At 48.4% G+C, this 11,443-nt stretch overlaps 1 protein-coding gene across 1 annotated transcript; it reads left to right on the top strand.

The window, feature by feature from the left end:
- The first annotated feature begins 1,464 nt into the window (after positions 1-1,464).
- On the top strand, positions 1,465-4,324 carry LOC145796515 (uncharacterized). Its single transcript, XM_082881754.1, has 5 exons — positions 1,465-2,207; positions 2,335-2,496; positions 2,590-3,183; positions 3,266-3,364; positions 3,573-4,324. The coding sequence occupies exons 1-5, from the start codon at positions 1,545-1,547 to the stop codon at positions 4,011-4,013; spliced, it is 1,959 nt and encodes a 652-aa protein (XP_082737880.1). The 5' UTR covers positions 1,465-1,544; the 3' UTR covers positions 4,014-4,324.
- The last annotated feature ends 7,119 nt before the right edge of the window (positions 4,325-11,443 follow it).

Here is an 11,443-nt window from a genome sequence, read left to right as displayed (position 1 = left end):
TAGATGGTGAACACGCAGCCCACAATTTAACTGAAAGTTGAACACGCAGCCCAAAATTCAAATTCTTTGAACACGCAGCCCAGGTAGATAGTGAACACGCAGCCCACAAATTAACTGAAAGTTGAACACGCAGCCCAAAATTCAAATTCTCTGAACACGCAGCCCAGGTAGATAGTGAACACGCAGCCCACAAATTAACTGAAAGTTGAACACGCAGCCCAAAATTCAAATTCTCTGAACACGCAGCCCAGGTAGATAGTGAACACGCAGCCCACAATTAGACTGAAAGTTGAACACGCAGCCCAAAATTCAAAATTCTCTGAACACGCAACCCAGGTAGATAGTGAACACGCAGCCCACAAATTAACTGAAAGTTGAACACGCAGCCCAAAATTCAAATTCTCTGAACACGCAGCCCAGGTAGATAGTGAACACGCAGCCCACAATTAGACTGAAAGTTGAACACGCAGCCCAAAATTCAAAATTCTCTGAACACGCAGCCCAGGTAGATAGTGAACACGCAGCCCACAAATTAACTGAAAGTTGAACACGCAGCCCAAAATTCAAATTCTCTGAACACGCAGCCCACAAATTAACTGAAAGTTGAACACGCAGCCCAAAATTCAAATTCTCTGAACACGCAGCCCAGGTAGATAGTGAACACGCAGCCCACAAATTAACTGAAAGTTGAACACGCAGCCCAAAATTCAAAATTCTCTGAACACGCAGCCCAGGTAGATAGTGAACACGCAGCCCACAAATTAACTGAAAGTTGAACACGCAGCCCAAAATTCAAATTCTCTGAACACGCAGCCCAGGTAGATAGTGAACACGCAGCCCACAAATTAACTGAAAGTTGAACACGCAGCCCAAAATTCAAATTCTCTGAACACGCAGCCCAGGTAGATAGTGAACACGCAGCCCACAAATTAACTGAAAGTTGAACACGCAGCCCAAAATTCAAAATTCTCTGAACACGCAGCCCAGGTAGATAGTGAACACGCAGCCCACAAATTAACTGAAAGTTGAACACGCAGCCCAAAATTCAAATTCTCTGAACACGCAGCCCAGGTAGATAGTGAACATGCAGCCCACAAATTAACTGAAAGTTGAACACGCAGCCCAAAATTCAAATTCTCTGAACACGCAGCCCAGGTAGATAGTGAACACGCAGCCCACAAATTAACTGAAAGTTGAACACGCAGCCCAAAATTCAAAATTCTCTGAACACGCAGCCCAGGTAGATAGTGAACACGCAGCCCACAAATTAACTGAAAGTTGAACACGCAGCCCAAAATTCAAAATTCTCTGAACACGCAGCCTAGGTAGATAGTGAACACGCAGCCCACAAATTAACTGAAAGTTGAACATGCAGCCCAAAATTCAAATTCTCTGAACACGCAGCCCAGGTAGATAGAATTTGCATGTAGCTTATTTTACTTCATCGGCACACAGCCCATTTCATCTTATTGGCACACAGCCCATTTCATTATCATTGGTATACAGCCCATTTATTTCATTATTGACACATATATTCATTCTGAATGCAGGGTGGTTCCCGCAGTGTGCGAGGATATGGTTCCACCATGGCGCGGGATTGGTATGCTGAGCTCCCGGAGGGCGTCAGGGATTTGGTAGACTTGGCAGGGTTTGGGCCCTTCTGCGCCGGGTTGTCACGCTGTCCTGCCAGGAGGACCTTGATGGCAGCTTTGGTAGAGAGATGGTGGGACACCACCAATTCCTTTCATTTCTCTGCCACCGGGGACATGACCATGACCCCTTTTGACTTTGCTGTATTGACCGGCCTTGATGTCGGAGGTTGGGCCATCCCCTATGACGAGGATATGGGCGAGTGGGAGGCCGCCTGGATGTATTTGTTGGGGGCTCGCCCACCTGTTGATAGGGTTTCAGGGAGAGTCAGGTATACTTGGTTCTCCTCCCATTTCCGGCGGGCGGAGATGGTGCCCGAGACTCCTGAGGAGACAGAGCAGTATGCTCGTGGCTTCCTGATGTTCCTCTTCGGGACTACCCTGTTCGCCGACAGAGGGAACACCATTGGGCTATATCTGCTGAGCGCTCTAGTCGACCTATCACAGGTCAGTAGATATGATTGGGGTGGCGCTGGCCTGGCTACCCTCTACTTTTACATGAGCGCGACCTCCCGCGGGCGGGGCGATTTGCTTGGCGGCTACTGGAGAGCTTGGGAGGTATTTTCTGTCCCCTCGATTTACATTTCTGCTCTTCATTACTTGTACATTGCACACACAGCGTACTTTTACAGTCTGCATTTTGCTCTCAGCATTTCGTACTTACATTCTGCACTGCTTTTCTCAGTTATGGGCTTATGTATACTTCCCATCGTTAGCCCCAGTGCTGGAGGTGGTGGGGATTCCCGTGACCCCATATTCATTGATATTTGAGGGCCCGCACCGGGCGAGGCCTCGAGAGACCCTGGTTCGCCTGCGACAGTACTTCGACACTGTGCGACACTCAGAGGTACTTCAGAACTTTCAGTTCTTTTCATTTTCATCTTTGACTTGCTCTGTATATTCTCGTTCTCTGATTGGTTTATACATTTATCATCCGCAGATTACTTGGCAGCCTTGGGCACCTCTGGGTGATGATCTCCTACTTCAGTATACCGGAGCATCAGGCATCTCCCGGTATAGGGTCCTGCTCGAAGGGCCAGTCGGCAGAGTCTGGTTCCTGGGGGAGCGCTTTCTGTGCCAGGTACGGGGGTATCTTTCTCAGGATGTTCCCGCGGTACCTCCAGCTAGTATGCGGACCGCTGACAGGCTCTCTTACTCAGAGGTAGTCGGCGCCATGCTGGGCAGTGATGCTTTGTTATATGTTGCGGAGGGGGACTACGCCACCTATCGTCACATATATTTGATGCCTCCATTGACAGAAGCTCGTATTCCGATGATGAGACCTGCCGGTATGTCATCCTCGGATCAGGCTCAGGCTCGAGCTACAGACATCCCTTCTTCTAGCAGGGCTGGCGCATCTAGAGGTGGGAGTAGACCGTTTCCTCCGAACCCGTCGATTCATCCTCATCTGGGATGGCCAGATATGCCTACTGAGTTGATGGCGTGGCAGTATGGGACTAGCTCTCCGATTCCGATTCCACTAGAGCCTCCGATGCCCAGTGATCGATACGCCATTGATCCGGACTCACCGCCGGTATGCTCCACTTTCGTCATTCATCATTTCAGATGTTTAGACACTCATTTGTTCACTGATGATTATGAACTCATTTTTGCAGCCATCGCGAGGGTACATGGAGGAGATGGTTGGGCTGGTGGCCACACTCGAGGGCATGGTCCTACGCAGGGAGGCACAGTTGTCTGTCGCGGGCATTCAGGTACTCTTCAGTTTTTTGGCATTTATCATACTTCTGATGACATGCTGATTTCTACTGCATTGATAGACTACTTGTGTAGAGCACATCTGACACACACCTCACTTGTACACTGTATTTACATGCACCCACTTTACGTAGCTTTTGCTTGTATCTGCATCTGATGTATATATTTGGACTGATGTATTTGAATTGAACTCTTTGTTTTCAGATGCCTTCATGGTCCGGTCAGCCACAGACCAGGCCACCTGGGCCTCATTGGGGAGCTGGGCCATCTGGGCCTTATCAGGGAGCTGGGCCATCCGGGCCTTATCAGGGAGCTGGGCCATCCGGGCCTTATCAGGGGGAGGGGTCATCTCGGCCTTCCCGAGGAGCCGGGCCATCTAGGCCTTTTCGAGGAGCTCGAGGGGGGCCTGTCCGCAGACGCAGGGCTCATGTTGTGGAGGTGGAGTCTGATGAGGAGGAGGAGGAGGCTACCGATCGTCAGTTCGAGACATCTGTCGAGGAGGGAGGCTCCGATTTTGGCTCGGGGAACAGAGGCGAGGCTGAGGAGGATCCTGAGGACGACAGCTCCGACTCTGATGATGGTGTGGAGGTTGTTCCACAAAAGAGGACCAGGCGTGCTTCTCGTTCCCGTTCCCGAGGATTTTGATGTTGCTATTTCCTGCTTTATTTTTCTTTTACTAGTAGTTTGTAGCACTTTGCACATTGTTAGGCAGTTTTGTTTTTGTAAAACCTGTACCTTTTGTTTGTTGTAAAGCATGATGAAATGAAATAGCTTTTGAAAAGGTGTTTGTATTTTGAACTTTTAGCATCGTATCGCATCATTTATTTCGCACAAAAATGAATTTGAAAGGAAATGTACGTTGTGTAATCACCAAATCAGGTAGTGAACCGACGCAACAAACTAAACAACTCAACTTACTAAGATATAACAGAATCTTTAGCAAGTTTACAACTCGATAAGCAAAATGCAACAACGCAAATAAACAAGACTTTAACAAAAATTGCTTAAACAGAGAGCAATGACTCAAAACACAAAACACGTCCGCTCGACAAACAACTCGATAAGCAAAACTCAACAACAACAAAGTGTACTTCTGACGATCTGGGCATCGGAACGCATCCGGAATGAAGGCCTTCGACTCTCCCTGTTGCATGGAAATGCTTGGAGTTCTCCTTCGAAGAGTAAAACAGGGCCGAGGAGACACACTGCAGCATTGCTAGCCATCCCGGGGAGCTGGCCGGCCATTTTTGCAAAAAGTGAATGGCTGGCCAGCCAGAGATATGCCACGGCATGGAGGACTAGAGAGCTTCTGGCCCCTGCTTCCACTTTCAGTTGCACCTTGTCCGATGAGTGCGTGGATTGGCTCAATGAGGAGGCACAGGTTGGGCCCAGCTTGGCATCAGATGCTCCGTCCAGCTCTGGGAGGGGACACAGAGATACTTGACTCAACTATGCCCCGAATTTATTGCTTATTTAGTATTTTCAAGTTTTCTTTATAAATGTACTAAAATAAGCAACCTCGATTGTAATGCAAGAGCAGGAGAACTCTATTTTGAAATCAATGAAATTGAAAGTTATGGTACTGAAAATTTTCCACTTTTGGTCCGAAAATGGTCTTAGTCGTAAAAAGGATTAATTTGAACAAAGTCAACTTTTATTAAAACTTTTCAAAACTATTTTCGATGTGGATCAGAACTGGACATGCCGAAAATCTGTCACTGAGATGCACAACCTCAGATCCCTGCAACTAGAAAGTTGCCCCTAGTCTGAAGAACAATGTGGCACTCCAAAGCAACGGAAAGTTGCCCCTAGTTTGAACAGCACTGTATCGGAGATCACGGTAAATGCTGATAGATAAAGATGACTGAGATGATCGAAATGGACAAAGTTGATCGGGGAAAAGTTTATGACTGAACTTCAAGACGAAGCTGCCTACGTATCCCAAAGATGGGAATCAAGTCTTACGTAGTTCAGGCTTGGGTTCGCTCGAGTATTTTCACTCTCCTTTTGCGCCCTAACTTTTGCCAAGGCCGCCCTTTGCGGGTTTTCAACCTTGCGAGCTCAGTTTTTATATTTTCTAATTTTTTTGTGCTCTGAATTTTGCCTAGGTCGCCCTTTCGGGTTTTCGGCCTAGCGAGCCCCTCAAGGATAGTATTTCTTCAACTTGTCCATATTGATCGGTTGTGAGAACTCCAAGCCATCTAGATCCATCAGAACCACAGCTCCACCTGACCAGATAGCTTTGATGATGTAAGGACCGGTCCAATTTGGTTTGAACTTGCCCCTTGGGTCGTGGATGGGAGCTCGGTTGTCTTTGAGCACCAAATCTCCTTCTTTCAGATTCCGGGACTTAACTTTCTTGTTGAAAGCCCGGGCGATTCTGCGTTGATAGCCTTGGATGTGGTACAGTGCTTTCAGTCTTCTTTCATCAAAGAGCATGAGTTCTTCGAATCTGCTTTGCTGCCAATCCGCTTCGGCTATCTGGCATTCAGCCAATACTCGTAACGACGGAACCTCAATCTCAATGGGTAGAACAGCCTCCATTCCATAGACTAATGAATATGGAGTTGCTCCAGTAGAAGTTCTGATTGAAGTCCTATAGCCCCACAGAGCAAACGGCAGCTTGTCTGGCCAATCTCGATAGGTTTCCACCATCTTCTGCAGTATATGCTTGATATTCTTGTTGGCGACCTCAACCGCTCCGTTGGTCTGCGGCCTGTATGTAGATGACTTGTGAAAAGCCACATTGTATTTCTCCAACAAGTCTATCACTTCTTTCTTGAAGTGGGAACCATTATCTGAAATTATTTCGTTTGGCACCCCGTAGCGACAGATGATGTTGTTCCTGATGAACTTTGCGACATGCGACGCCTTCAACACTGCGTATGATTGGGCCTCGACCCACTTTGTAAAATAATCTATCGCTACTAGGATAAACTCATGCCCATTTGACCCCTTCGGGGTAACAGCTCCGATCACATCAATTCCCCAGACTGAAAAAGGCCATGGCGAAGTCATGTTGTATAGCTTTGACGGCGGGATGTTCATGCGATTTGCATGAATTTGACATTTGTGGCATCGCCGAACAAAACCAATGCAATCCTCCTCCATGGTTGACCAGTAGTAGCCCTGTCTAAGGATCTTTCTGGCCAGCATTACTCCATTCATGTGTGCACCGCACTCCCCCCCATGGATGGCTTCCATCAGGCGTTTTGACTCTTCAGCTTCTACACAGAGCTTATGCATTCCCAGATGACCCCTTTTGTACAAATTTCCCCCGCAGATAACGAATTGAGCAGCCATTCTTCTGACAGCCCTCTTATCCTTGGCATTTGCCCCTAGTGGATATGTCTCCTTTTCCAAGAAGTTCCAGATATCGTAGTACCAGGGATTGCCGTCTTGAACCTCATCTATGGCGGAAATCGACTCGTATGCTGGCGCAAACTTCTGATCAATAATGACTGGACGCATCCGGACTCCGGACGGGATGTCTATCATAGAAGATAGAGTTGCTAGTGAATCTGCAAACCTGTTGTTCTCTCTTACGAGGTGGGTGAAATTTAGCTTCTCAAACCGAGGAATTAGCAAATCCAAGGCTTGGTGGTAGGTTATCATCCTTTCCTCTTTGACCTTCCAATCTCCTTTTGCTTGAGACACAACAAGGTTCGAGTCCCCAATGACGTCCACTTGTCTTGCCCCTAGTTCCAGGGCTGCTTCTAGGCCAGCAATACATGCCTCATACTCTGCTTCATTGTTGGAAACTTTGAACCGGAGCTTGAATGCTAAAGGGATACGAGAATCATCAGGCGCTATCAGCAACACCCCTATCTCATACCCATACTGGTTTGACGCTCCGTCAAAGTACATTGTCCAAGTTTCATCTTCGACGTGCAGAATGGCTTCATCTGGGAATAGATACTCAAACGCTTCATCCCCCTCAACCGGGTGGTCGGCAAGGAACTCCGCTACCGCTTTGCCTTTTACTGACTTGCGCGTTACATACTTCAAATCAAATTCGGAGAGCAACAGCAGCCAGCGAGCCAGCCTACCCGTAAGTGCTGGTTTCTCGAAGAGATATTTGATGGGATCCAAACGCGAAACCAACATTACAGAGTGGGCTAACAGGTAGTGCCGCAGCTTCCTGGCTGCCCATACCAAGGCCAAACAAGCCTTCTCCAGCGGTGTATAGCGGGTCTCGTAATCTAGCATCTTTTTGCTCAGATAGTAGATGGCTCTTTCCACTTTGTCTTCCGACTCCTGCGCGAGCATGCAACCCATGGTAGTCTCAGTTACCGAAAGGTACAGTATCAACGGTCTCCCCGGCTCTGGCGGTGACAACACGGGTGGGTTCTGTAGATATTCTTTGATCTGCTCAAAAGCTGCTTGACATTGGCCATCCCATTGGAATTTCTTTCCTTTCTTCAGGAGACCAAAAAGTGGTTCACAAGTCAAGGTTAATTTAGAGATAAACCGTCTTATGAATTGCACTTTACCTAGAAAGCCTCGCACCTCCTTTTCAGTCCTTGGTGGTGGCATTTCTAAGATGGCCTTGATTTTGGAAGGGTCGACCTCGATGCCCCTTTGTGTGATCAGAAACCCTAACATCTTCCCTGCTGTAACACCAAACGTGCATTTCTGGGGATTCAGTCGCAGCCGAAACTCTTTGATCCGTTGAAAGAATTTTTGTAAGGCGGTGTAGTGGCCCTCTCTATCTTTGGACTTGACAATCATGTCGTCCACGTACACCTCGACCTTCTTGTGGATCATATCATGCAATATTGTAGTTGCTGCCCGTTGATACGTAGCTCCAGCATTCTTCAGCCCGAATGGCATCACTCTATAACAATATGTCCCCCACGGGGTAGTGAACGCAGTCTTCTCCCGATCTTCGGGTGCCATCACTATCTGATTATAGCCTGAGAAACCATCCATAAATGAAAGCAAGGCGTGTCCTGCCGTGAAATCCACCAATTCATCGATGTGTGGCAAGGGGAAGTCGTCCTTCGGACTGGCCTTGTTCAAATCTCTAAAGTCTACACAGACCCGAATTCTTCCATCCTTCTTTGGCACCGGAACTATGTTGGCCAACCAAGTTGGATATTCAGATACCAGCAGGAACCCTGCGTCAATTTGCTTGGTGACCTCTTCCTTAATCTTGAGGGCCCAGTCCGGGCGAATCCTTCTGAGTTTCTGTTTGACAGGGCGGGCCTCTGGATCAAGAGGGATCCGGTGCTGTACAATCTCAGGATCGATTCCAGGCATGTCTTCATAGGACCACGCGAAAACATCTTTAAAATCTTTTAATAAAGCGACTAAGCGCTCGCGCTCCCCTGAAGACAACGTGGACCCGATCTGGACCAGCCGCGAGTCCTTCTCAGTACCAACATTTACAGTAGTGATTTCATCCATTAAAGGTTTAACAAATCTTTCCTGCTCTTGATTGATTAATCGTTGCAAAACCGGAGGAATTTCTCCCTCGTCGTTTTCGTCAAAATTTTGAAAATCCTGGTCTAAGCAATAAATCAAAGGCACAGAGAAATACTCGGAAACCACATCCACATCATTCTCATTAAGTACTTCCAAGCCGTCAGATTCTTCTGTTACAACAGACTCAAAAGAAAATGAAAAAGACGACCTAGACAGGACTGTGGTATCCGGGTTATCACTCCCAGGAATACCGGACTCAGACTCAGTCGAGCTGGAATCTGATTCTGACGTAGAAGATTCGGTAGAATCAGATTCCGGCTCACTACCTGACCCGGAATCGCTAGATAAAAAGCCTTCTTCATATTGCCAGATGAGAGAAGGTGCGATAGATGCATCCAAGATCGGCGCTGGAAAGCCCGCAGCTATTTCATCTCCAATCATAGAAACCGAAGAGTTATCCCCCAAGCACTCTTGGCCGATCGGAGGATCTGATAGTAGACTCGCCAGTGCTACCCCCATTTCCAGCTCTGTACTCTCAGGATCCACTGCTTCATATTGCTCAATCTCAGTTGGTGGGTCTGTCTGTGCTTCGGCAACGTCATCCCCAGATAATTGTATATCGAAGAAGATTTCAAAACCAGGCACGCGCGTCCCCTCCGCGTTTAGCCATGGCTCCGGGAAGCCGCAGAATGGAAAATCTTCCCCCTCCCGGACGAAGCGTCCGTTTAGGGTACCCCAGATGGGCCTGTGCATTAAATCAAATGGCTTCCCGGCCTTCTTTGCTTTGGCTCTTCCGGCCATTTCTTTTCCTTTCCTCAACCAGTCCTCTTTGGTGGGCAGATAACCCAGTCCAAAGGTGTGAGGGTTGTGTGGCACTTCGGCCAACACTGAGACGCCTTTCCGGCCACTTCTCCCTAATCCCATCCCAGGGGTATGTTTTAGCTTGTTCATGAGGTAGATAGATTGTGCGCTGACATACATGCCCTCATTCGCAGCCATGACATTCTGCACCACTTGAGCCTCGGCCAAAGTGAACCCCGACAAAAACACATCCTCCGTGCCGTGCTCGATCTCCAAGACAGGTGTAGACACTTCCGACGGCGGATGGATTGATGAATTCCCAAAAACGATCGCTACCCCTTTCCCGTGAGGGTATTTCAGCATTTGATGTAGGGTGGAAGAGACTGCTTTGACCTGGTGCAACCACGGTCGCCCCAATAGTAAGTTAAAGGTTACGGGAACGTCCAGGATATGAAATTCGATGTTGTGTTGTCCTGGACCAACCTTAGTTTGAATTTTAACAGTCCCCATCACTTCTCTGCTGGTATTGTCATATGCCCTGATCACTTGGGTGGTTGGGATGAAGTCCGCGGGTTTTAACCCGATTGCATATGCCGTTCTGGTTGGGCAGACATTAATCGCAGACCCGGTATCAACAAGTACCACCGGTATCCACTTATCTCTACATTCCATAGAGATGTAGAGAGGCTTGTTATGATTTGCGCCCTCAGGCGGTAGCTCCTTGTCCGAAAAAGTTAATGCCGGGGAACCTCCTCCCGGAAAAACCAGCCCAACCAGCTGTTCAGGCGTGGTGTTTATGGAGAGTTTGGACTTGTCCATGGCAGATAGGACAGCTTCTCTGTGTAATCGTGATGCCATTAGCAGTCCCCAGATGGAGATGTCTGCTTGTATTTTCTTTAACTGTTTCAGCACAGCTTCATCCTCAATCTGCTTCTCCTTCTGTCTCTCCGCTTCTCTGTCTTTCCCGGATGCCTCGGGTTGGTCCAGGTGTGGGGGTTTGAAGTACCGCCCACTTCTTGTCATGTGGTCCACTTCATCTAGATACCAAGTATCATCCGGCTGGCCATTTCCCCAGTCTTCATCGGTGTGGGCAAGACACAAATCGTCATCTTCCCACCACATTCCGCTGGCAGCCAACAGACATCTGTCCGGCTCCAGTCTACTCGCGCTCTCAGTGCTCTCTGTCCAAATGCTCGCAGCATTGTCTGTCTTTGTGCACACAGCACTTTCGGTCCCCTCAGGGCCCTTCGCCTTTCTGGCCCTCTCAGCTTCCTCAAACTTTGCTTGTTCCAACTGCGTCAGTACAATTGTTTGTTCAACAGTTCCCACATCCGTAATGCCCATGTCCTGAGTGGAATTCTTAACACCGGCGCTCTCCGGCGGTACAACTTGATTTTCGGCCGTTCCGGCCACAACTGATATTTCTGCCCCTGCCGGGCTCTGTTCTGGTTGGGCTTCCCCCACTGCATCCGGTTGATCTTCGAGCCATCCCGTGGCCTCCTCTGATCCCTCATAATCATTCCAGTTAATGGACGCATCCTCCAGCTCCTGATCATCGAGAAATTGCAAGTTAGCAAAATCCTCTTCTACGGTTGTCGGCTCATCTGTCCATAGCCCAGATCCATCCCCTCGGATCATGCACAGTTCTCCTGTCTCGGGAAATTCTACAATTAGCCCACTTCGGCTCGTTGATAGGATGTGCCTGCTCGGATCATAAGCTCCCTCAGCAAAATTCTGCCCAGTCCCAGATTTAACAGACTCATTCTCTCCTAAAATCTGCCCTGCCTTGTCTTCGATGGTCACCACCACCGGCTCCGGTTGGGTTTTGGAGACGTCCACCATGCACA

Source organism: Camellia sinensis, chromosome 8 (assembly GCF_055761805.1).
Source record: "Camellia sinensis isolate YWXY chromosome 8, ASM5576180v1, whole genome shotgun sequence".
NCBI classification, from domain to species: Eukaryota; Viridiplantae; Streptophyta; class Magnoliopsida; order Ericales; family Theaceae; genus Camellia; species Camellia sinensis.
The sequence above is the reverse complement of the archived record's forward strand: the minus strand, read 5'-3'. Positions and strand labels throughout refer to the sequence as shown.

Bases quoted from the DNA above. Each gene is read 5' to 3' on its own strand.
- LOC145796515 (XM_082881754.1), top strand. From the start codon at position 1,545: ATGCAGGGTGGTTCCCGCAGTGTGCGAGGATATGGTTCCACCATGGCG. The intron at 2,208-2,334 runs GTATTTTCTGTC...TGCTTTTCTCAG, and splicing joins GCTACTGGAGAGCTTGGGAG to TTATGGGCTTATGTATACTT. The intron at 3,184-3,265 runs GTATGCTCCACT...TCATTTTTGCAG, and splicing joins TTGATCCGGACTCACCGCCG to CCATCGCGAGGGTACATGGA.